At 36.4% G+C, this 27,955-nt stretch overlaps 2 protein-coding genes across 3 annotated transcripts; one reads left to right on the top strand and one right to left on the bottom strand.

Annotated features, from left to right (window-relative positions):
* Positions 1-10,730: 10,730 nt before the first annotated feature.
* Positions 10,731-13,606, top strand: LOC133877195 (aluminum-activated malate transporter 2-like). Its single transcript, XM_062315447.1, has 6 exons — positions 10,731-11,016; positions 11,152-11,292; positions 12,385-12,657; positions 12,750-12,865; positions 12,994-13,137; positions 13,262-13,606. The coding sequence occupies exons 1-6, from the start codon at positions 10,731-10,733 to the stop codon at positions 13,604-13,606; spliced, it is 1,305 nt and encodes a 434-aa protein (XP_062171431.1).
* Positions 13,607-21,438: 7,832 nt separating this feature from the next.
* Positions 21,439-27,810, bottom strand: LOC133877236 (uncharacterized). Of its 2 annotated transcripts, XM_062315479.1 has the most exons (8): positions 24,536-24,681; positions 23,449-24,358; positions 23,027-23,271; positions 22,693-22,926; positions 22,491-22,583; positions 22,275-22,376; positions 21,762-22,182; positions 21,439-21,654 (listed from the first exon to the last, which is right to left on the bottom strand). In XM_062315479.1, exons 1-8 carry the CDS (start codon positions 24,551-24,553, stop codon positions 21,482-21,484), a joined length of 2,196 nt encoding a protein of 731 aa, XP_062171463.1. In that variant the 5' UTR covers positions 24,554-24,681; the 3' UTR covers positions 21,439-21,481. The 2 variants fall into 2 exon arrangements, with proteins under 2 accessions (XP_062171463.1, XP_062171462.1); XM_062315478.1 differs by lacking the exons at positions 21,439-21,654; positions 21,762-22,182; positions 22,275-22,376; ... (1 more) ...; positions 22,693-22,926; positions 23,027-23,271 and adding exons at positions 25,278-25,383; positions 25,469-25,726; positions 25,819-27,810 and having other exon boundaries at positions 24,220-24,358; positions 24,536-25,182.
* Between the last annotated feature and the right edge of the window lie 145 nt (positions 27,811-27,955).

The raw sequence follows: 27,955 nt of genomic DNA on the forward strand, positions 1-27,955 counted from the left end.
AAATCAATATTTAAAATACATTAAACACGCATTTTTTTTTTTTTATAAGTAAATACCACTATTTTCTTACATATGCACGGTACCAGTCCCAGAATTGCTCATGATGTTGGGCTTCAATAAGATCGTTCGTAATACAACCCCTAGTTCATGATCGCTTAAGCGTGTCCTTGTGCATCCTACATTCAACGGATATCATTTTGTACTGATTATTATTCAGAGGCATATTAGAAAGCGCATACCTTATAAACCCTACTTAAATTTGCAATTGAAGGAAGTCGTCAAAGTTGAACACAATGAAACAGTTAATCTGGTTCATTGTCAAATGGTTTAGGCTTACTCGCCTTCCCGCCCTCTTTGAACCATCAGGATTTCTTTGAGGTCTGTTGTGGAAGGTTGGTGTGTTATCTAGGTACCTCGAACAGAACGTCACCAGCTCGGTCGCTATTTAACCCTCTGCAATGCACCCCTTAGGGCCTGTTTTATTGCATACATTAGACTTGAAACCCTATAAGGCTCCTAGTGTACACACATGCAATCAACTTATTAAGATATTGTCAAACCAATTTCGAAATAATTAACATATTTTATTGTAAAAATATTTTACCTCTCTACCAAGTATATCCACCTATACTGTACGGGTCCGCCGAGTCTACATTCACGCACAAGATGCACGACCAAGTGGACCATGTTGGTAAAAAACCCGAGGAAAAATACCTGTTTTAGCTTGCACAAAGTGATATAAACGTCACTTTGCAATCGATCCATCTCATCTTGTGTTAATTTTGTTGAGTATATGCCTCTGAAAAATGCAGACATCTCCACAAGAGTTCTAACTACTTTATCTGGCAGTGACAGACACAATACAATTAGGAGAAGCTGATGCATCAGTACGTGACTGTCATGACTCTTCAACCTCGAAATCGTACGTTCTTTAAGTCAAACACACCGAGAAATGTTCGAGGCATATCCGTCCGGGATTCTCACATTTCGAAGAACCTTCAGAAAGTTTGATTTGTCCTCCCTAGACATCGTGTGGCAAGCTGCGAGCATATATGTTTTATCATTTTTCGGCTGTGAACGGATACAATTTAGGTCTCAACCCCATTTCTTGCAAGTCGTTTTGGGCTTCGAGGTTGTCCTTCGTTTTCCCTTTAATGTCCAGAATAGTGCCAAGTATGTTGTCCATGACATTTTTTTTCTATGTGCATAACATCAAGATTGTGCCAAAGTAAATTGTCCTTCCAGTACAACAATCTGAAGAAAATACTTTTCTTCTTCCACACTACATCATTAGTGCCTGTTGCACCCGTCTTTCGTTTCTTCCATTTCTTCTTACCTGCGTTCTCATCCCCAAATACAATTCCGTCCTACCGTTGCATGATTTCGACCCCGTATGGCACATTGGGAGCACATTCTAATTCTTCAGTACCGTCAAACGTTCTTCTGTTTAGCCGCCACAAATGCTCCGTTGGCAAGTATCTTCTGTGGCTCATATAACAAAATTCCGGCCGTGTTTCAAATATTTAGACATTGTTGAATGCATACAACAAGGACATGCCTTCACACCCCTGTTAGGCCACCCAGACAAATCTGCATATGCCGGCAAGTCATTTATTGTCCACATCAACTAAGCTCGCATATTAAAATTATCATTTTTTGAAGTATCAAATGTGCGTACCCCTACATTCCACAGTTCTTGTAACTCATCTATCGATGGCTGAAGGTAGACATCGATATCTATATTAGGTGAGCTCGGGCCAGGGATAACCAGTGATAGTATGAACGATGTATGTTTCATGCACATCTAAGGAGGCAAATTGTACGGTACAAGCAATACGGGCCAAGTGTTGTGGGATTTACTCATGTTTTCAAAAGGATTAAATACATCAGATGTTAAACCAAGCCGCACGTTCCTACTGTTTGTCATAAAATCTAGATGTAATTGTCGAATGATATCCATGCTTCCCTGTCGGCCGGATGCCTCAAAATACTGTCCCTAGTGCGGCTTTCTGCATGCCACCTCATATAGGGCGTAGTATGCTCCGACATGAAAAGCCTCTGTAGCCGTGGGATGAGTGGAAACCACTGCAACACTTTCGCTTGACGTTTTTTCCTCGATAATATGGGCTCACCATCCTCGTCTAACTGATTGTCATCCTTCCACTTAGATTCTCCACGTACGATACACAAATCTAAGTCCTTGTTGAATTTCCATAATAATATACAGTTATTACGACACGCCAGAATCTTCTCATACACGAGCACCATGTCACTGAGAAACTTCTTTGATTCTTATGTATTACTTGGCAGAGTCTCAACAGAAGGAGGCAGCAATTGATTCATAAACTCGAGAATATCTGAGAAAATTTGGTTACTAATACCTCCAACGCACTTCAAGTTGTACATGTGTACAGTAGCACTCAATTTACTATGCTTGTTTCCGAGGTGAAGTGGCTTCTCGGCGGTCCTTAGCAATTCGTAGTACTTCAATGCGTCCCCTCCAGTCGCTCCTTCATTAACTGCTTGCAGTTGGCTATTGACATCTTCCCTAACATTGTGCATGCTTAAGGCGTCACGCAACATGACGTGCGTCGCCACCCTGTTCTGTGCTTCCAACCGGTTCTTTGCCTCCACCCTGTTTTGTGCTTCTAACCGTAGCGTCTGCGGCCACAGGAATCGAATACCGGCCAGGAAAATGTCCACTAATCCTTGTCTCACCGTGCATATACCACAAAATGAATCCCGGGGTCATTCCCCTTCTCCCTGTCAGGTGGGCAAGAACGTAATCTGGGGGGTGGCGCTGGTTATTTCAATAGGACTTACGTGGGCAGTAAATTTTACCATCGGCAGCCGTACAATTACAAACTGCAAATGCTACGAACGCTCTACACCCGTCATTATACTGTGTCATACCCCTATGTGGTGACATCTAAGACTTGTCCATATTTCTCTGTACGTGAATTAACATACTAAAACAAATTAAGAACTTTAATTTGAGCAATTAAAGTGCTTAAATTTATTAAAGTAAAAACTTATAAAAAAAAAAAAACATGGCCGTCACTCTTGTTTTAATTTAATGTTTGTTTTAAACTGTTGATTCCGCATATTGTTTTAAATTTTTAGAACCTTCTCACATCAACAATTAAACTTAAAAAAAAAAAAAAAAAAAGGTAAGAACGTGGCCGATTAAAGTGTTTGAATTTGGTGTTTGTTTTAAACTATGGATTCCGTATATTATTTTAAATATGCATGGTCGCATGTTCAAACCTTTTTTTTTTTTTCGAAGACAGTAAAATTCATCTATATTCATAGCACCTTAAAATTTTTAGAACCTTCACACATCAACAATTAAACTTAAAAAAAAAAAAAAAAAAAGGGGGGGGGGGGGGGGGGTAAGAACATGGCTGATTAAAGTGTTTGAATTTGACATTTGTTTGAAACTGTGGATTTCATATATTTTTTTAAATATGCATGGTCCTGTCAATTTTTTTTTTTTTTTCGAACACAGTAAAATTCATCTATATTCATAGCACCTTAAAATTTTTAAAACCTTTTCACATCAACAATTAAACTTATAAAATAAAAAAATAAAAAAAAGGTAAGAACGTGGCCGATTAAAGTGTTTGAATTTGGCGTTTTTTTTTTTTTTTTTTTAACTGTGGATTCCGTATAGGATTTTTATATATGCATATGTGGAAAATTTTGTTTCTGTTTTTGTTTTTCTCTGAAGATACCAAATTCTTCTTATAAATCTGTAGTCTCTTCTCATGAACAGTTAAAGTTAAAAATAAAAGATAAAAACGTATTCGTCGCTCTTGGTTATTTATGACCTTTGTTTTCAATTTTTTATTACAAATATTATTGTAAATGGAGGACGGTGGAAAATTTGCTTAAATTTTTTTTTCCAAAAAATAAGCACAATTTATATATATTAGTAGCACAATATTTTTTTTATTACAATTTATATATATTCATAACACAAATTATTGATTACAATTTTCGATTTTAATTTTAGTTTGTCATTATTGGTTACGAACATATTTTTATAAAGTTAAAATATTGGCGAATTTGTTTTTTTTTTTTTTTTTTTTTTCTTTCCAAAATTACCAAAATTCATAATAGCACCACAAATTCATAATAGCTCACTAAAATATATCACAAATCTTCTCAAATCAACAGTTAAAACAAAAAAAAAAATACAACACAGAAAATGATAGTAATATAAACACCAAAAAAAAATTCATGTTAAAAAATTACAACATCTACATGCATAATGACCAACCGCAGCAAAACAATATATATATATATATACAAACACAACAAAATCAGTAACATTGCATGAAAAAAAAAAAAAAAATGTCTACAAGTATATATTCCATATTTCCACGTATTGGAAAAGAAAGAAAATTATAAAAATATCGAAACAAATACATTAAAATGTACCAAGTTCATTATAGCAAAAAAATCAAGAAAAAAAAAAATTTAAAAATTACTCACTGTGGATTTTGTAGTGTAAGGATGATTGCCTGGCCTGTGTGTACCTGCATTTTTAGAGAAAAAAAATCGTTAAAAAAACTGTATAAACCAAGAGAGAGAGAGAGAGAGAGAGAGAGAGGGAACTGAGCTGAGAGAGAGTGAGTGAAAACACTAACCGGAACTGTGTCACCGACTAGAGGGTAGGCCTTTTAGGTTAGAGGGAGAGAGAGAGAGAGAGAGAGATACAAAAGAGGGGTGATGTCCCGACATGGGTAGCTTTCAGAGAGCTACCCATTGTAAATTTTTTTTATAATTTTTTTTTTTTGTTTAAGGCAAGTGGTGCACGCGGAATTGTCTCGCGCAGCGCCGCTAGCCCAATATTTGCCATGTGGCATTCTGCCACGTGGCTAATGGGCGACGTGGTTGTAAATATGTGGCTATTGTGCTACGTGTCATTTAGTCACTCACTGTATAATATTTTAAATAAATTTATAATATATATATATATAATACGCAAATACAAATCCTAACTCTAAGTATATATACTATATATAGCACTAAACTAGGGTACGTTAGAGTTCAGTAAATTAATATACATAGAAAAAGTATATATGTTGAAATGTATAAAGTAATATAAATTTTTTAACGTGAATAATTTAAAAATGTATATATATAGTACACAAAAGTGTCATTTAGCCACGTCACTCATTGTATAATATTTTATATAAATTTAAAATACTATATATATATATATATATATATATATATATATATATATATGTATTTGTAATACGCAAATACAAACCCTAACCCTAAGTGTATATACTATACATAGTACTAAGCCGTAAAACAAAAACCCAAACCTTAAAACTAAACCCTAACCCTAACCCTAACCTTAAAACTAAACCCTAAACCCTAACCCTAAGTATATATACTATATATAGCACTAAACTAAGGTATGTTAGAGTTCAATAAATTAAATATACCCAGAAAAAGTATATATGTTGAAATATATAAAGTAATATAAATTTTTTAACGTGAATAATTTAAAAATGTTTATATATAGTACACAAAAGTAAACTCGAACTATATATACGTACGCATACTATATATAGTACAGATATAAGGTTAGGGTATATAAATATTATATGTACAATATTATGTATATATGCCAATTAATTGGAAGTTAATTGACATATATTTTTTAAAGTATTTAAATAGTATACAAATGTAAACTCTAACTATACGTACATATACTATAAATAGTATATGTCTAGAGTTAGGGTTTAATAAATAAAATATGCCATTAACACATGTATATATACTATACAAAAACTTATACAAGATTTGAGTAAACGTGGAAAGTTGAAGGGAATTCAACTCACCCTCCTTCACGGTATGTTTGAAGATAAATGCAAAAACCACCTATGGTTTGAATTCATTACGGCAGTTGAACACTAGTCTCCCTCTACTAGTATAGTTTCCAAGGCTCCCACCTACTAGATAATTGGGATGGATGTGTCACATGACCTTGATCATAGAGGGGAAGAGGAGCTCACGAGCTAGGAACATATAAATAAGGTCACATGTTCGACTTTATGGGCAACATGATCTTGATCTGCCAAGAAGTAATTATCTAGTAGGTCAATCATGGTCATCGTTTTGAACTGGATCAAATGATAGAGGCATGCAAATTTCTATCTCTATAGGGTATGCTGGAATGCTTGGGATCAGAAGGCCAACACATTACCATGTTCTATTTGACGAGGTTTGCTTTTCTATGAATGATCCTCATGAACTTGTGCTTTCACTTTCTTAGCAAACCAGGCAAGCACAATTGTGGTTTATGTATATAGGATTAATATATTGCAAATTGTTATGTTTTTTAAAGTACATGTTTTATATGTATAATACACAACCCTAACCCTACGTGTATATATATATATATACTATTAAATATGTATATAGCATTAATTAAAACAAGTAAATATTTTTAATGTATATATATATATTACACAAATATTAACCATAGTATATATATATATACTAAACTAGGGTTAGAGTTTAAACCATAGAATATACCAAAATATGTACGTAGTATTAATTAAAAGTTGTATTTATTTTTTAAATGATTTATTTCATATGTAAAGTATTTGATTATTTTTCTAGTTTTCCAAAAAAAAAAAAAAAAACTTGTAAGTTTTTTAAAAATTACAACAGTTAACCATGTGTCCAAATGACATGTGGCCATTTGGCGACGTGGTCATATTCCATGTGGCGAGATGGCCATATGTGATTCAGGCACGTGGCCGAATGGCCACGTAGTACCCGTGCACTTGGTCAGTCGGCCACATGTTCTAGCCACGTGGAATCGGGGCACGAGGTGATGTGGCCACGTGCCCTAATTCCATGTGCCCATGTGGCGACGTGTGTTAATTCCACGTGACCATGTGGCTATGTGCACAAATACCACGTGTCCATCTCGCCACGTGGTCAGTGTTCCACGTTGCTGAAACATTCAGCGACGCGGCCATCTAGACCACATGACGATATGGCCATGTGGCTACAATAATGGGTATTGTAGCCACGTGGCGAATTGCATGATTTTTTGTAGTTTTAGTTTCGTGGCTATTTTAGCAGCGTGGCTTATTTGCCACGTGGCTAACTGATGACGTGGCAATAATCCACGTTACTAATTGGCGATGTGGAAAATTCCACGTCACTAATTGGCTATATGGTAAAAATTCACGTGGCTAATTACCTATGCAAAACATTTTGCTACGTGATAATTATCCACGTGGTCAATTCGCGACATGGGTAATCTACCACATGGCGGTCGATTCTGATATCATTTGTAATGTATTTTCTTGAACCAAGGTATAATTGGATTGATATTTGAAATTTATGATGAATGAGGTAGTGGAATGAAATATGGAACGAAGGAATTTTTTTTTTTTTTTTTTAGTTTAATTGAATAAGAAAACAGTTACAAGAGAGAATTCTTCCCACTTTTGATCCGAAAGGAAGAAATTGATGATCCTAAGATCGAAAAATGAGATAAACTTCCCAACAACAAACCCAACACAAACTAAAACAGTATGAAAATAATTAGGAAATGAAACAAAGAATAAATTGAACTAAATTCATTCCGAATAGTTTCTTCGATGAATCCAACAAACTTGCAATGGGCTTTTATATGTATAAAAAAGAGAAGATCGACCCAACCCGGCCAATAAGCTAACTATCCAACCCCTACGAAAAAAACCTAAACCATTTTTTTTTCTCAAATATATATATATATATATATATATTTATTCTTTTTGCATTCCTCTCGATTATGTTAATTAAAAAAAAAAAAAAAAAAACACTTATAAGTTTTTTAAAAATTACAACAGTTAGCCACGTGGCCAAATGACACGTGGCCATTTGGCGACGTGGTCATATTGCATGTGGCAAGATGGCCATATGTGACTCAGGCACGTGGTTGAATGGCCACGTGGTACCTGTGCACGTGGTCAGTCGGCCACATGTTCTAGCCACGTGGCTAGATGTGGCCATGTGGAATCGGGGCACGAGGTGATGTGGCCACGTGCCCTAATTCCATGTGCCCATGTGGCGACGTGTGTTAATTCCACGTGACCATGTGGCTATGTGCACAAATACCACGTGGTCAGTGTTCCACGTTGCTGAAACATTCCGCGACACGGCCATCTAGACCATGTGACGATATGGCCATGTGGCTACAATAATGGGTATTGTAGCCACGTGACGAATTGCATGATTTTTTGTAGTTTTAGTTTCGTGGCTATTTTAGCCGCGTGACTTATTTGCCACGTGGCTAACTGACGACGTGGCAATAATCCACGTGGCTAATTGGCGATGTGGTAAATTTCACGTCACTAATTGGCGATATGGTAAAAATTCATGTGGCTAATTACCTACGCAAAGCATTTTGCTACGTGGTAATTATCTACGTGGTGAATTCGCGACATGGGAAATCTACCACATGGCGGTCGATTCTGATATCATTTGTCTGTATTTTCTTGAACCAAGGTATAATTGGATTGATATTTGAAATTTATGATGAATGAGGTAGTGGAATGAAATATGGAACGAAGGATTTTTTTTATATTTTATTTAATTGAATAAGAAAAGGGTTACAAGAGAGAATTCTTCCCACTTTTGATCCGAAAGGAAGAAATTGATGATCCTAAGAATGAAAAATGAGATAAACTTCCCAACACAAACTAAAACAGTATGAAAATAATTAGGAAATGAAATAACGAATAAATTGAACTAAATTCATTCCGAATAGTTTCTTCGATGAATCCAACAAACTTGCAATGGGCTTTTATATGTATAAAAAAGAGAAGATCGACCCAGCCCGGCCAATAAGCTAACTATCCAACCCCTAAGAAAAAAAACCTAAACCATTTTTTTTTCTCAAATATATAAATATTTTTATTCTTTTTGCATTCCTCTCGATTATGTTAATTAAAAAAAAAAAAACAAAAAAAAAAAAAAAAACAAAAAAACAAAAAAAAAAACAGTATTTTCGATTATGTTATTTTATATTTTTTTATTCTCATTTACCAAAATATACAGCCCAAAGAGTTCCGCAGGTGACGTATTATTATTGATATTATAGCTATAATGGTATTAATAACAAGTTAAGAACCCACCGAAATACAGAAATGACAACTTAATTGTTTTCTTGTCTTTTCTTCTATTTTCTTTTTCTTTTTCTTTTTTGCCAAGAAATTGATAATCATCATTAGTCGGGAGGGCGGCGTTGAAATTCACGTGTTTACGGCATGCATTTCTTTTAAGTTGTAGGGCGTGGAGTTTAATCATTATTGGAAGGAATAGAACGCATGCATGGATGTCATGAATTTGGCTAGCTATTTCATGGTTGTTGACCTTTGGCCCTTTCATGGCAGATGACCATTGGCCATGGTCATGAATTTGGCTAGCTATTTCTTGGTTGTTGACTTTTGGCCCTTTCATGGCTGTTGACCTTTGGGCATGGTCGTGAATTTGGCTAGCTATTTCATGGTTGTTGACCTTTGGCCCTTTCATGGCTGTTGACCTTTGGCCATGGTTACGTTTCCCACCCAAGCTCTCGCTTGACATAGCTCTGACCTTCACAACCAAGACCGCGCCTCCCTGATAGTCCAGTCACAGTTCACAGATTTAGAAATTAGATCTAATGCGTAGCTTGTGCCTGCAATCCATTTAAATTATCTAACACGCTCCGAAGTACAAACAAATTAAAGTTGGAAATTTTTGATGTCCTAAGTTTGGTTGAACCTATTTTGATCCGTGCTTCCGCTGACGACCATCTCTTCTTCAGCTCAGCCGGCACTTTTGATACGATATGTAAACTCGACACAAATTCAACACGAAATTAAACGTGTCGAGTTAGAGTTGAGCTATATAATTTTATAAACATGCTTTGACATGACTCGAACCCGGCCTAATGACAAACAATTTTTGACATAACCCGTAAACTCGATACGAACCAAAAAAAAAAAAAAGAATGTTAGGGTCGAAGGATTTAACCCGTTTAATTAAATGAGTCGGGTTATGGTTAACCTATATAATTTTATATCAATGCCTCGATATGACTTGAACCCGATGTGTGAGAATGAATTGCCACTCCTAACTGGCACCAAAACCACCTTCCGCTCTTTCGTTAGAATATTAATTAAAATTATTAAACTTAATTACTATTTTCTATCAATTTATCTTTTGGAATAAGTGGTCACTTATCATAGTATCATAGAAAAATGTTTTAAGTTCGAGCATTGTCTTCGTAATTAATTCACTTCTTATTTAAATTAAATATTTTTATATTGGATCTCATTTAGCAAGAAAGAGTTTTAGACTTAAAACTCTATCATTTTTTTTCTTTTTTTTTTTTGGATGATATATTAACAATTATATAAAACCAGCAACCAATTACACAATCTGGCAAACCGCTAGAAAAGCAACTCAACTACAGATCGAGAACAAAAGAGTCTCTTTTTTCCTGGCCATCACTTACACGTTGTTCATAACAATTGCGAGTCAGTGACATGCATGCAGTGTAGACGTGCCAACCAATTTTCCCGCCTACAAATTAGAGAGGACTGGTTTGTCACAATATATATATATATAGCGTCCAAGCCGTCATCTTCTTGCACCCTTGTCGGCCTCTTCCCGCATCATTCTCTCTCAACTACTGCAATATTGTTTCCTTTCAAAGCATAGCAATGAATATTGAATCTCTAAGTCATGAAAATGGTGGACCTTTCACTCGTGCATGGGGATGGCTCAAGGCCTTGCCTGAGAAGTTATGGGCTAAGGCAGTCGATGTTGCAAAGAAGATGAAGAAACTTGGAGAAGATGATCCAAGAAGAATTATCCATTCGCTAAAAGTAGGACTGGCTCTCACCTTGGTTTCCTTATTCAACTACATCAGACCACTCTATGATGGTTTTGGTGACAATGCAATATGGGCTGTTCTGACAGTCACTCTTGTCCTCGAGTTTTCTGTTGGTAAGCTTGCAATTTGTTTACAAGAATTCTGATTGATGAATTTATTTACTATGAGAAAAACTAATATACAATAGAAAACTTATGACATGGGGCTAACAATTCTGATTTTGGCATTTCCTTTGCCATCTTTTAAAGGAGCAACATTGGGAAAAGGCTTAAACAGGATGCTGGCAACCTTATCAGGTGGTGCTCTAGGTGTTGGAGTCCATTACCTAGCAACTCTGTTTGGGGAGACAGGACAGCCCATAGTAATTGGGTTCTTTGTCTTTATGATAGGTACGTACATATGTAACAAGACATTGGCATTATTTAATATTTGGGAAACTACACTTGTCTCTTCTAATTGACACTTATTTTTTAGTTATCCTAGCTACCAAAACTATAAAATGTAATTACGTGACAATCGACCCCCTCAAACTGTTAAGCACCGTCCATAAAGACTCACGGCCAGACCATGAGTCTCTGGTCATTAAGACCCACAATCTGGCCAATTTGAGTAAGGTACGGGTTACATGATGCATTTTTCGTCAAGTTAACAGAAAATGCTAATAAAATGAACAAATTGGAAGTGTTTGATAATTTGAAAGGGTATATGATGCTGGACAGAATATCGATTATTCTATAAGCTTTTCAAAAGGTAGTTTACAAGGAAGAAAACAGAAAAATTATCCCAGAATACAGAAACAATCTCTGAATTTCAATGAAAATATCAATAATCAAGAATGTCGAGAAACGCCCACAAGCCAGGCTAATATAGCTGAAAATTCGACCTTCAGTAGAATTTTACCAAAAATAGCAAAATCCTAATAACCATAATAAAATGAAATACGGAATAAATTAAGTAGAATGCCAAAAATCTGGCCCAAATCAGGTTCAAAATCACCTCTAAACAATAAACGAAAAATTACCATTAATGGGAAAAAAAAAATCTAAAATTACGTTTTTGGAAAGGAAAACAGCGGATTTTTTGATTTGAAATGAGGCGCACCGAGCATAGCTCGATGGCCACAACGTGCCCGCCGAAGAGAGCTTTCCGAATTAGGGTCATATGCGCAAATCGGATACTCGTAGCCAAAGTTATGGCCAAAATATTGCAGCGCACTCGAAAATTGCCCCAATTAAGTCAGATCACGATTTCTTGTCAATCTTGCGCTGATCCGCCCACCCCAAGTAATTCAACTCCACCAATGTGCAATTTGACAACTCAGCATCGTCTGACTCGGGTCCCTTGCATCAGTATATTATCATTGTTTAAAGTTTAATGGGGGCATGATTGCAAATAGTATGAGTACTGTAGTTTTACCTTAATGTTTAGTTCAAAATTTGTCAAACTCATTTGATTGTTGGAGGCCGGTGTACGTGATGCAGCTGCAACAGTAACATTTGTGAGATTCATTCCCGCAATGAAGGCAAGATACGATTATGGGCTGTTGATATTCATATTGACCTTCTGCTTGATATCTATATCGAGTTACCGAGAGGATGATGTGATAGAGATGGCCCATCAGAGGCTTACGACAATCATCATTGGTAGCTTTGTTGCTATAGTTATATGCATCTGTATATGCCCTGTTTGGATTGGTGAGAATCTTCACAATCGGGCAGTTACCAACATGGAAAAGCTTGGGAATTTCTTAGAAGGTATATACATATATACTTCCATGCAAAATAATATCGATCCCTATAGATCTTTACAAGCCATATAACTCCTTTCTATTTTATATATTTTACAGGATTTGGGAGTGAATACTTCGACATACCAGAAGAAGGGCTGTCGAATATGGATGATAAATCATTTCTTCAAGGATATAAAAGCGTTCTCACTTCAAAAGACACTGAAGAAACTATGGTGGGTATAAATTAAGTTGTCATCGTCATCCTCGTTATATCTCTCCGGCCAGTATCAAACATGCAAAAGAAAGATTTAAACTAGCTTCTTTTGTTTGCTGATATGGATCGATTTTAATGTCTCATCAGGCTAATCTAGCGAGATGGGAGCTGTGGAACTGTCGTTTTGGGTTCCGTCATCCTTGGAAGCAGTACCTTAAAATTGGAGCCCTTAGTCGGGAATGTGCCTACAAAGTTGACGTTCTTAACAGCTACCTTAACTCTAAGATCCAAGTAAAATCAGCAATGCCCATTTCTAAATAGATCATCTCTTTCATAGACATGTCATGAAGCATGTATATATATGACACTTTCTCCACAGATCAAGTGGATTAAAATTTTATTTTCTTCCTTTCAGACACCCAGTGAGTTCCAAAGCAAAATCCAAGAGCCATGCACAACAATTTGCTCAGAATCTGGCAAAGCACTGAAGGAAATAGCATTAGAGCTCAAAAAAATGACCCAGACAACATCAGTTAATCCCCATATTTTAAACTCAAAAATGGCCGCGGAGAACCTGAAATCCTTGCTCAATACGACGTGGCTTTGTGAAAATGCCAATCTCGAGGAGACCATACCAACTGCTGCGGTTGTTTTGATTGTAATGGATATTGTACCTTACATCGAGAAGATCTCGGAGGCGCTTCAGGAATTAGCATTGCTTGCACGTTTCAAGTGGGTGGACGCCCGAGTGTCACCATAGTAATTAATCACATGCATATATATTAATTTGCTCCATCGGAGAACAACACAGCCACTTTCCGATGGTTCATCGATCCTACCGTTCGTCTATAACAAGTGGTTGTGACAGGAAATAAAAAGGCTTCATTTAAAGTCATCTGAATTACCTTAAGAAAATGAATGAGCTCCCTGTATATGTTGAAGTGTGACATGAATCCATCGTAATTAAAGTCGGTAAGTATACGTATAGTACCATTACTAGCATGTTTGTGTTGCTTTGAAGTTTCCTTGCAGATTCATGTAAGGAGTATGAAGGGCGCGGGCGGCTCAATAGATTAAGATGTCTAAACGCGAAAAGTTTAAATGGGCCTTTTTTTTTTTTTCTTTTTCTTTTATTTAAATAATAATTAGTTATATTGATTGGTCTAACGTTTATACACAAATAATTAGTTATACTCCTCATACATGAAAATCCAATAATACTCTGTTTGTTTCGGCGTAAAATATTTTTTTAAAAATGTTTTCGACATTTGTCAGTGTTTGGTGGGGACAAAAATAATGATAAATTGAAATCATTTTCAGTTTGATCGTAAAAACCTCTTTAATTTTTGGAAAACGATTTTCGGTTTTGAAAATCATAAATAAATCGTTTTCTGGATTTAAACTCTTCATTCTTGCACGTACATTTGTGGGAATCCGCCACCGCCGAGCACTAGAGTTTGTTGGTAACTCGACTCTACCGCTGAAGATCCCCGAATTTTAGTATTCGATAGCCGGATTCCGACGGACTAGATTCCAGCCAAACTGGCAGGAATCTAACCAGTACGGCTGGAATCTTGAAACTTCTGTCGAATTTCGGCAGACCAGATTCCGGCCAATCTAGCTGGAATTTGACAATTACAGCCGGAATCTGGCCAGTTTAGCTGGATTCCTAATGTTTTGTCTGGATTCTGGCCAATTTGGTTTGTCGAAATCCTGCCACGGCTGCTGGCCGTTTCCGGATTCCTGAGATGGTTGCTAGATTCCATTTTACGTCGTTGGTGATTTTTTTCGTACGAGCCAAACGCCGGAAAATATTTTTAGGAAAATCATTTTTTCTGAAAAGTTATTTCGTTGAAAATATTTTACGAAGGAAAAATATTTTACGTCAAAACAAACGGAGCATAAATCATGAAATAATCAAATCAATTAATAAAGCAAGTGGCTGAGTGAGTTTGAGGTCAATTGTGAGGGGAGTATTAGAATGTTAATTTAAGATTATTAGATCCACCTTGACTTCACATTTTATCTTAATTTTAGTTAAATATTTCAGGTGTTGGCCGGGCTTTACTTATTGAGAGGGAATTTGAATCCACGTATGAGGATGAGTATTGTTAGAATATTAATTTAGAACGATGGTGATTTAACATATTTTAGTTCTCTCATTTCAAATTTGCTTAAGATATTTATCCTATTGATAAATAAATGTGTTAAATACCATCCAAATGAATCCATAACATGCTCATGGAATATTTCAATGTCAGTAGGAGTTTTGGAAGCGATGAGAATTGTTGATGTCAATCACCACATGTCGAGACCCCAATTGAGAATATATACCTACAAAAAGAGTCGAAGGTAAGCATGAGTGTTTGCCGGGTATGCTAGCGAGGGATGTCTCTGATGCTTAATTCTTTGGGGTACATTTTTAGAGTATAGAGCAAAAGGAGAGTTTTTTTTTTTTTTAGTATTATTTTTTTTTGTGTAATAGATATTCAAAGAGTGTCCTTACCTGCAATGGGTGGCTTTTTGAGCCTTTTTCCTCTTATACTGGACATTACTTCCTTCTCAGATAATCGTTTTGGCAAGGTGTCACCCTAAGATTGGGTAAGCTTTGGTATGTTATATGATGCGTGTCATGTAATTAGACTATTTGCCACTAGTCGTCTGCCAATCACCCGTACTCTGCAACAAAAATGCCCTTTACCTACTAACATACTACAGCTGCCACCCTCCTCATTTCGTGGACAAATATTTTGATGGGGCGAAGCGATGATCTTTGTATTGCATATGTTAATGAAACAAGTAGTTCATATTTTTTTTAACATAAAGAGTAATACGAGAGTATCAATATAGTGGTTAGTTGGCGGAGCTTCGCGACATATATGTGGACGTACACATAGAATGGTACAGTATATGCTGGATATTTTTAGGATTTTCCATATCTGTTCATATAGTAAAATTTTGTTATAAATATGTTATGCTGTAAGTAGGGGCGGAGCCAGGTGCATGGGTGGGGGGACGAATGTCCCTCCAAAAGTTTTGAAATTTTTCTTAAAATATGTAAATTTATAAATTTGTCCCTCGAAAATAATTTTTTTGTCCCCCCTAAAAAATTTTATTTATATTTTGACCCCTCTTTCATCGGCTTGTTTCTGTTTCAATTTGACTGTTTGTGGGTTAAGAATTAGGTTAAAAGAAAGGTAGAAGAAGGAAAAGGGAAGAAGATGACTTTTTTATTTTGTTAAAAACACACCGTTTAACTAAATATCAAAACACATCATTTTTAGAATTTGAAACAACACAAAACTTAAATGTGTGCCGTGCCGACATAAACTTTTAATTTTTTAATTTTTAATTTTGTTTTTTTTTTATAAAAAAAAAAAAAAAAAAAAGCAGTAGACCACCTACTAAAGACTTTTAAGGTTTTTTCTTTTTTTTTTTAAAAAAATAAAAATAAAAATCCTAAGGGCTAAATTGGGGCGCAGACTGCTAAGGGTTTTACTTTATTTTTTTCTTTTCTTTTCTTTTCTTTTTTTTCTACTCAGTATTTTACTTTCTTTTTTTTTTTATTTCTTTTTTTTTGAAAGAGCACACTTTTAACTAAACCTAAAAGTACGAACCAAATTTTTATTTTTTTTCAAAAAAAACTAAACCTAAGACCAAAAGCTAGTCAATTTAGAGTTTCTGTACAACCCCTTATAAAGTTCAGTTTTACCTAGTAAAAGTAATATTTTTTACACATTAGTATCTTTATAAGAGTAATATTTCTTGCACATTTTTTGTATAACTTTAACAATTTTTTTTTTTAAAAAAAAATCAACTATTAGATATTTAGAACTCATATGTATAAAAACAAATCTAATGGTTGATCATTAAAAAAAAAAAAAAAAAAGTTGTCAGAGTTGTACAAAAATTGTAGGAAAGTTATACAACAATCATTTCTCTATTTATAAACCACTAACTTTACGTGAACCTTTTTTTTTTTTTTTTTTTTTCAATATGAGACCGGGGTGTTGTAATATTGATCTTTTAAATTAATTATTTATGAATATATCTAGTGTTGCATATTTTAATTGTATGAAATATATAATTATAGTTACATAAGATTATGGAGAACAACGATGATTCTATTGAATTCCAATCAAATTTTAAACTAGCTTCAATAAAAAAAAAATAATAATAAAAAAAAAAATAAAAAATAAAAATTGACCCATCTAAACCAAAATCATGGCTCCGCCACTGCTTATGCAATTATGTATTTATATAAGTTTGTCCCCTCTTACCAAAAATCCTGGTTTCGCCCCTGGCTGTAACCCTGTGGACGTAGGCACATTGCCGAATCACGTAAATTTATCTTGATTTTCTCATTCCCTCTCTTTTTCATTCCATATTATTTATCATTGTTGTACACGGTAACATCTCTTACTAATCTCATAATGGCAAATGGGCCAATATACCTCGTTATTGGGCCACAAGGCTCGGGCCTTGTTTCTTGGCTTAACAGGCCTCTTGTAATTGGGTACGTACACCAAGAATAATTGTATTAGAGAAAACACTCAAGATCATCTAATTAATTTTTAAGCGAACGAATTTACACCAAATTGGCCGGGTTAAAGGAAATTCCTCCAACTCAACCTATAAAATTGTCATATGTTCTTCGAGTATGTGAGAAGCACATTTTTTTAATAGTTTTAATAGTTCTATTAAAACAAAAAGTGTGCTTCTCGCATGCTAATTAGAAGAGTATGTATTTCTTACCTGTTAAGGGACACATGCTTTTTTGATAATTCTATCAAAAGACCATGTGATATTGTGATTCCCATATGCTAATTAAAAAACCAAAAAAAGTATGTATTTCTCTCTTACTAAGAGACACATAGCAAAATTACAGCCCGATCAGTAGGAGGAAATTCCTTAAACTCGATCAATTTGGAAGAAATTTTTGTTCCATTTAAGCACATATATATATATATATATATATATATATTCCATTCTTCAATGGAATATCTTATAACGAACAGTTTATAATTAAGATATCTAATTCTCGAAATTATTTTGCTAATGTGAAAATATTTAAAGAAGAAAAATGAAACTTCTAAGGTCCCAACGAGCTTGAGTAGGACGTAGTACTAGAAGGCTACGTAGGATGATAAACAATTAATATTATAAACGCGATCCGGTAAGCAAAGGATGTTTTAATTTTCTTTTTGTCAAATAACTATGTATGGAAATGACTTTAAAAATAAATAAATAAATAAATAATAATAATAATAATAAAATAATAATAATAATAATAATAACCATGTATAAAAACGAAAACGGTTATTGATTCTGATGAAATATTCTTTTATTCAAGTCAATTGTTTTTCTTTTCTTTTCCGATTCTTACAAAGAGATAATATAATTAATGACAATTTTGACGTCCGGCCAAAGGCCAAGTGAGGACACCGCATATTCAAGGCTCTGAGTATATGTGAATTCTGACGTCTTTTTTTATTTTTATTTTTTTGAAAAGTCATACCACTAAATTGAAAATGTCATCTCAAATTTTTAATTGGGATAATGTTTCTCTTAGACTATCAAAATATAGTCAATGTACCTTCTAAGGCTAGCAAAAAGATAAAAATAGCTTTACATTTTTTTTTTTTAAAAAAACAACCTATAGAAGTTTTTTTTTTTAAAAAAAAAAATAACAAACAGAAATTTTTATTGACGAAAAAAAAGAGAATTTTAATTTTTCAAAAAAATATATATATATTTTTTTTAATTTCTTAAAAAAACACAAAAATTTTAATTTTTGACAGGAAAAAAAAAAAGGAAAAACTTTTTAATCTTTCTTTTAATTTTTAAATTTGGCCATCCTTGGTTTTTATGTATTTATTTTTTAATTTTTTTTTTAGTTTTATTTTTTTTAATTATTATTATTATTATTATTTAATTAAGAGTATTTTCATCATTGGGGGAACATTGACAATTTTCTTTTGTAGTTTGGGAAGACATTGTCTAAATTAAAAGTTTGGGGGGACATTGTCAATTGGGTGGTAGTTTGAGTAGGGTATGTGGGCTTTACCTTCTTCTTTTTTTTTCTTTTTTTTTAATTAATATTTTTAGGTGAAGTTTGGCATGAGGAATGACTATTCTATTAGAAAAAGAAAAAAAAAGTTTTTTTTAGAAATATATGAAAGAATGTGAAATATATATAATAATATTGATATTAGAGTATATGATAAGGATCTAACACTTGAAATAGCCATTATCTTTGCCCATGGAAATAGTTATTCCATATTCTTCCAATTACAATAAAAACTATTCATTTTCCTAATGAGATATAATATGTTTACAACCTTTGTACAACCCCAACAACCTTTTATTAAAATCAATGATTATATATATATATATATATATATATATATATATATATATATATATATATATATATATATATATATATATATATATATATATATATATACACATGTGGAAAAATAGATTCAATGGTTAGTTTGAAAAAATGTTGTACAAAAGTTGTAAACGAATCATATATTTTCTAATAGAACAATTATTCTGCAAAGAAATGATTGTGGTACAACTCTAACAACTTTTTTTCAAACTAACCATTACCATTAGATTTCTTTTCCTACATATGGGTCATACATATTCAATGGTTGATTAAAAAAAAAATTGTTAAAGTTGTATAGAAATTGTAAACGCGCGTATCATATCTCTATTCTGCATACCAAACGTAACTTTAAGGTTTACAGAAGCCAAAACAATTGAACATTAATATTGAGTTTTGAAGATAATATATATTTTTGCTCAAAGTTTACAATTAATAAAGTCAAAGACGTACAGTATATATATATATAGTTGCTTGGAAAGATTGATGTAAATGATTATATAAACAAAGATCACGAGGTAAAGATTGTTGAAAAAATTATGCAATATTGATTGCAGTCATATTTGATGGAAAACTTGAAACCAACGAGTTCCACAATCCCACTGATTTTTCGGGCATATATCAATGCAAATGATGCAATGACGTACTTGATTGAATTTGAAAATTTAATTAACTTGACTTTTAATCCTACATATTTAATCTCATATATATATATATATATATATATATATATATATATATATATATATATATATATATATATCAGTTAATTAACGGCTGCTATCATTTACTAATAATTAGTAATATCAGAAATTTTTTAGCACCAGTTCTTATTTTATATTTTTTAAGATTTTAATGGCGTTTTAGTCCAAAAACAAACATCCTAATATCTTATTGTATTGGCCGGTGATGGTCGGTTTTAGAAGGTTATTTCTTGATCTTTCAAGATTTTTCTGAAGCCTATATATGTATATATAGGTCTACATGCAAGATGTGAAAATAAGCACCCTCTTAATCAATTTTCTCTGATATTAATTTTGTGAGGTAGAAGTTATATATTTTCCTTTCAATTATCTCCATCACTAGAGATCGAATAAATCCAACACCTCTATATTATAAGTGTGTTAAGTATAGTGGTAGAGCTGAAAAAACCGTCAACCACCTTTTTACATATATATATATATATATATATATATATATATATATATATATATATATATATATATATATATATGAAACGACATCATTTCATGTCTAGGGTTTAAACCCTAAACATTAAACAAAACAAGTCTCTCCCTCTCTGTCAGATTTCACGTTGCACAATCCCTTACCCTCATCTCTTACGAGTCTCACCCTCATCTCTCCCTCTCTTAGTCCGCTGATTTGTAAGAAATTTTCTGCAAATCAAATTGCAGAAAATTATGTTTGTTCAGGCAACCATCTCCTTTTTTTCATTTCTGGTTTTTATACCAAAAAGTTCAATATCTTTTCTCACGTTACACTACAAAAATGTATGCACTTTGACACGTGCATTTTGACACGTGTACAGTGCTGTACACGTGTCAAACATTTAGACACGTGCACTTTGACACGCGTAAGACGCGTGTCAAATGTGCACGACATTAAGTGTACAAGTTGACACGTGTATTGAGATACACGTGTCAAATTTGACACGTGTATCTCAATACACGTGTCAAAGTGTTTTGACACGTGTATTAAGATACACGTGTCAAACCGTTTGACACGAGTATTTTAAATACTCGTGTCAAAACACTTTGACACGTGTATTGAGATACACGTGTCAAATTTGACACGTGTATCTCAATACACGTGTCAACTTGTTTTGACACGTGTATTTAGATACACGTGTCAAATTGGTTATATTTTTTTAAAAAAAATCCAAATCGAATTTTTCATTTAAATAAAATTTTAATTTAATTATTTAATTGTATTTTTAAATTAAATTAAAAATACGATTAATTAATTAAATTAAAAATTTAATTAAATAAAAAACCCAATTTGGATTTTTTTTCTTCAATTTAGTTTTGGTATTGGTTATTTAAAATTATTTGGTATAATAATTTTAATAGTTATTTCAAATTTTATTATTTCCGACCACAAATAACAAAATATTGATTTTACAGAAAAACTACACAAAATAATATTACACAAATCATAAGTTAATAACGTATTCGTTAACTAAGCAAATATTTACACATAAAAATTAATTACACAAAATATCTACAAATCTGAAGGGCGTCCCTGCAAATGAGGAGGTACCGTCCCAGGCGTGTTATCGCCAACCGGCGATTGCTGAGCAAGGAATGGTGTAGCGGGCGAAGGTGTAGCGACAATGGAATGCTGGGTTAGCCGTCGTCCAACAGGCGACAACGTACCAACCGTTGTCGAATTACCTGCAAATCATATAGACAATTAAAGTATATAATATTACTTGCAAAATTAAAGGGGTAATTAAAATAAATTGAAATTAATTTTTTCCTACACACAGTATAAATCATACCTGCAGATGCACTACTAACAGACGACGTACTACCTACGTGTGCAGGTGAAGGCGTACCAAGACATGGTGCTGATGCTCCCATGGAGGACATGAAGACCTCAACCTGTCGCAGGCGCTGCTCCAACAGGTCATTCCTCGCTCGCTCAGCCTGTAGCTCCGCTTGCATCTCTTCCATCTTCCGAGTGTTTTCGGCCCAATCCCGAGACGTGCCCTGAGATGGTCCCCCTTGTGACCGAGGCCTATATGAGAAACATGTCCCCCGAACAGGTGTGACGTTCGGCCCAACCTGCCGAACCCTCCCTGCATACTCAGGCCTCCCAACCGCCTGTTCGTAAGCGTCGTTCGGTGCCCAACGCACCGTGTCTGCGGAGACGCTTTGCGTGGCGGCTGGATCACTGGATAAACTCTGCGTCATCCTCTCCTGTACGTCGTCAACATGAACAAGTCATATATTGAATAATGACAAATCACACATAATTTTAAAAATAATAGTAAATTAAATCAGTAGCATACGCATAGGACCCGTGTACGTTCGTTCACGTGAGTGCCGTCCTTCCTTGTGTGGGTCTTCACGAACGACGCGGCGCGAGTGGGGGGCGTGCCAGATGTACATGTCTGTCGTCATGCAGTTGACATATATAAGAAACAGATAGCGATAAAAATAGTATAAATAAAAATAAAAACAATTATCAACAAATATATATAACATAAACATATATATTTTCATACCTCCTCGTGATTAAATCTGGCATAACTTTTAGATCCCGTACAATGAGGAAGGTCATTCTGCTCACGCAGCCTCTTCATCCGTTCAGAGGTTGCCTACGCATTTAACATGAAAATAAAAATGTAAGCATTGACACACTTAAATTAAAACTAAAATTAAATAAACTGTTATTAAAAAACCACAACATTTTCTTGGCTTACATACGATTTTTTGCTCACGGCACCAATCTCTCAGCAGGAACTCTACATCTTCTGCGTCATAGTTGCCAAAAAAATTGTCTGGCATTCTCGCACGGATAATCTCGGGCGTGTCACCGTCTCTAATACGTAGTTTGGTTTTGAACCTCGACTTCCACGAGCGGTGCTTACGGCCAATATCACATAAAGCCTCCTGTTGTGCCCTGCGCGCGTCTACTGATACAGGTACATAGAACTCCTCCTGCACATTCAACACATTTTTATAGGTTTAAAAACTTCAAGAAATACATTAATCTCAAGTTTAATTCAAATAAATAATTAAATTATATTCATAGACATACCATCAGCGCGTCCCACATTGCCTGCTTAATCTGCCTATTTACCTTCGCCCATTCGTCCCGCATGTGTATGTAGGACCCACTCCTGATCATCTTGCCCTCAGCCCGCCGAAATCGATTGCAGGCCCGTCCTACAGGTTGTATAGCAGCATTGTACTGCAATACAACCTTCTTACCCCTCGGGAGGACCCAGTTTCTCGCTGGGTCGTCAATCACCTCATAATAAATGGTCCCGTCTGGGTTGTACCCTAATGAAAGAAATATTCAACATTAATGTTAAAAATTTAATCATAAGATTAAAGAACATATATATATATATATAAACAATTTCTAATCAAATATTTATTTATTTAAAAACCAAAACAAAAAAAACAAAAATTTGGTAAGAGAATATGAGTTTTAAGGATGTCTAAATATGTACTTACCCATCAACCGAATCTGCTCAATCCGTATGTGCTGGGTCGCTGGGTCGCCCGCAACCTCCTCCCCAACCCCTCCGGCTTGTGGATTCTGCTGATCATCATCTGAATCCATATCCTGGGGACTACCGGGGGCCAACTGATCGGTACCCAACATCGCAACGTCCTCCTCATGGGTACTCTGGCTCCCCCCCACATCTGGCATCTGACTCTCACCGGAAAGTGGCATCTGACTCTCACCGGAAAGTGGCATCTGACTCTCACCGGAAAGTGGCATCTGGCTCTCACCAGATAAAGGCATCTGGCTCTCTACATGCCTCGGGCCCTGACTCGCCCCCGATGCTGGCATCCGTCTCGGCCCCGGGCCCTGACTCGCCCCCGATGCTGGCATCTGTCTCGGGCCCGGGCCCTGACTCGCCCCCGATGCTGGCATCTGTCTCGGCCCCAAAATCTGGCCAGGCATCGCCGCCTGTGCCGGTATCTGTCCCAACCCCATAGCCGGCATCTGCATCTCCCCGGTCTGTGACAGTGGAAATCCTACATCCTGCGTCTCACTATCAGGGTTACACGTCATAGGTCCACTATACGTATACGGAAAGTACGGCGCATAACCCTGTGACCCCATCCCTTCTCGCAGCCACCATCGATATGCGTTACCCGGTTGGGTGAACCCTATCTGAGATAATGTCGGCAGCTCCGACAATGGAGAGCTGCAAGGTCCAGCTGTGCTGCTCTGTCCGTGATCTGACGTGGGCACGGCCACCGTACCCGGCAACAATGGTCTATAAGGCCCGTCTGGGTGGTGTGGCCACGCTGCAGAATACAATGCCGTCGAAACAGTGGGCGTGGTCATGGGGGGCACGGGTGGGCTAGGTGCCCGATACGCATAATGAGGGGGTCTCTGGTCCATCAATACCTGCGAACAAATGCAGACAAATTAATTAGAATATGTTTTTTTAATATATTTTTAATGAACATACTAAAGAACAGCGAAATTTATACAATTAATAAAAATTTGTATTCAGTACAAGCGAATTGTACAAGCAATATATATATCAGTCAAGTGTATTGAGTTCAAGCTAATTATACTCACAACAAATACATCAATCATTGTATCACGGGAGCTTCAATAGGATCTACGTCGGGCCTGTCGTACTCGAATTCGTCATTCGTATCTGGTAGGTCAGCAGTGGCTAGTACGAGCGGTACGCACTCATGGTAGGTTGTACCATCCTCATTACTCCCATCCCCCTGTCCAACGTCGTACACGTTGCGCGGTTTGGTCCTAACCGCACAAACCCAATTTGGGTTCCTTCCATCTTCTACGTAGAATACTTGATCCACCTGAGATGTAAGCACGTACGGCTCGTCCTGAATCTGTTCTCCCCTGTGGACGAGGTGATTGAAGTTGACAAACACTAGGCCATACTCGTCTATTGTGAATCCTCTGTCCATTGTGGGGTCTGCCCAATTGCACTTAAATAAGACGTACGTAGTCCTGTCATAGTACTCGACCTCAAATATATCGGTTAACTGTCCGTAGTACGTTTCGCCTTCAACGGTAGGAACACAGACGCCGCTATTCTGAGTCCTCCTTCCCACATCATGAGCAAGCGTGCGAAATAATTTTCCATTTACCACGTACCTGTTGTACTTCACCGCTGTCTCCTTTAGCCCTCTACAACGCATAACCAACTTGTGGCCCAATTCCTCCCTACGTTGATCGTCCAGGCCATCGACCTATGTTTTAATTACAAATAGTAAACATCACATTGGGTTATAATCCTGAACCCGCATAAATTTATCCAATTTAAAATTTACAACTATTTCCTTACATATGCACGGTACCATTCGCAGAACTGCTCATGATGTTGTGCTTCAATAAGAGCCTCCGTAATGCGACCCCTAGTGCATGATCGCCTAAGCGCGTCTTTGTGCATCCTACATTCAGCGTATACAATTATGTAATAATTGTTATTAATACTTTTACTCGAATTCTGCTAAATATAAGGTTAGGACTACTTACGTCCGCAAATTGTGAAACTCTTCAGAGTTGAACACAATATAACGATGAATCTGGTGCATTATCAACCGGTTCATGGTAACACGCGTGCCCGCTCCCTTGGATCCATCAGGATTCCTCTGAGGTCTGTTGTGGAATGTTGGTGCGTTATTCAGATACCTTGAACAGAACGTTACCAGCTCGGTCGCTATGTACCCCTCCGCAATGCACCCCTCAGGAGCTGCTTTATTGCGCACATTATTTTTGAAATTCCCCAGACTCCTGGTTTAAACACATACACGACAATTTAATTGTCGTCAATTAGGATTACAATTAAATAAAAATATTTATTTACATATTACGCCGAATTTTACCTCTCTGCCGGGTACATCCATCTATACTGCACGGGTCCGCCTAGTCTACACTCGCGCACAAGATGCACAACCAAGTGGACCATGCTGGTAAAAAACCCTGGAGGGAATATCTGTTCTAGCTTGCACAAAGTGATACAGACGTCACCCTGCAGTCGGTCCATATCTTCTTGTGATAGCTTTGTTGAGCATATGCCTCTAAAAAATGCAGAAATCTCCACAAGAGGTCTAACCACTTTATCAGGCAATGACTTACGCAGTGCAATTGGAAGAAGCTGTTGCATCAGTATGTGGCTATCATGGCTCTTCAAGCCAGAAATTGTACGGTCCTTGAGCCGAACACATCGTGAAATGTTCGAAGCGTATCCGTCCGGGACCCTAACATTTCGAAGAACCTTCAGAAAATTTTCTTTGTCCTCTCTAGACATTGTGTGACAGGCAGCGGGAATATACGTTTTACCGTTGGCGGCCGTGAACGGATGCAACTTAGGTCTCAACCCCATTTCCTGCAAGTCCAGCCGAGCTGCCAAGTTGTCCTTCGTTTTCCCTTTTATATCCAAAATAGTGCCAAGTATATTGTCCATGACATTTTTCTCTATGTGCATAACATCAAGATTGTGCCGAAGCAAATTGTCTTTCCAATACGGCAATCTGAAAAATATACTTTTCTTCTTCCATATAACATCGGAACTCCCTGCACCCTTCTTCCGCTTCTTCCGTTTCTTCTTCTTACCCGCGGTCTCATCTCCAAACGCAACTCCGTCCAACTGTTGGAGAACCTCGTATCCGCATGGCACAATCGGTGCGCTGGCAAATTCTTCGGTACCGTCAAATGTCCTCCTGTTAAGCCGCCACAGATGTTCAGGCGGCAGATATCTCCTGTGCCCCATATAGCAAAATTTGCACCCGTTCTTTAAGCGTATAGAACGCGTCGATTGCATACAGCAAGGACATGCCTTCGCACCCCTGTTAGGCCAACCTGATAAATCTGCATACGCTGGCAAGTCGTTTATCGTCCACATCAACTGAGATCGCATAATAAAATTTTCCTTCTTTGAAGCATCGAATGTTCGTACCCCTACATTCCACAGTTCCACCAACTCATCAATCAATGGCTGAAGGTAAACATCAATATCCATACCTGGTGAGCTCGGTCCAGGGATAACCAAGGAAAGGATGAAGGACGACTGTTTCATGCACATCCAAGGTGGCAAATTGTACGGCACAAGCATTACGGGCCATGTGCTGTGAGATGTGCTCATGTTCCCAAATGGATTAAATCCATCTGCTGTCAAACCAAGCCGGACGTTTCTACTCTCTGCCATAAAATTTGGATGTAAAATGTCGAACGATCTCCATGCCTCACCGTCGGCCGGGTGCCTCAATACGCCATCCCTAGTGCGGCCTTCTGCATGCCATCTCATATGGGGCGCAGTATGCTCAGACATGAATAACCTCTGCAACCGTGGGATGAGTGGAAACCACCTCAAGATCTTCACCGGGCGTTTTTTTCTCGCTGATATGATCTCACCATCATCATCTACATGTGTATCAGCCCTCCACTTAGACTCTCCACATACGGTACATGAATCTAATTCTTTATTGTCTTTCCAGAATAACATACAGTCGTTACGGCACGCCGGAATCTTCTCATACCCCAGACCCATGCCACTTAGGAACTTCTTCGCCTCGTACGTGTTATCTGGCAATGCCTCATCGCAAGGAGGCAACAACTGATTGATGAATTCCAGAATGTCTGAAAAAATCTTGTTACTAATACCTCCAACGCACTTCAAGTTGTACATGTGTACAGTAGCACTCAATTTACTGTGCTTTGTACCAGGGTGAAGGGGCTTCTCGGCAGTCTTTAACAGCTCTTGGTACTTCAATGCGTCCTCGCACGACGTATCTTCATCAACTTGTTGCGGAAGAGTACTTGCGGCTTCAGGAACATCGTGCACGCCGAAGGCGTCACGCAACATGGCGTGCATGTTATCATCCTGTTCCATAACGACACCCTCCTGTTCTGTGACTTCACCATGTTCAGTGCTATGGTCAGCGGCCTCTGTGCCACTGTGATAACTCGAACACTGACCAGGAATAGCGGATCCAGTCGTAGTCTCACCGTGCATATACCACA

The sequence above is a fragment of the Alnus glutinosa genome, chromosome 9 (assembly GCF_958979055.1).
Source record: "Alnus glutinosa chromosome 9, dhAlnGlut1.1, whole genome shotgun sequence".
NCBI lineage: Eukaryota > Viridiplantae > Streptophyta > Magnoliopsida > Fagales > Betulaceae > Alnus > Alnus glutinosa.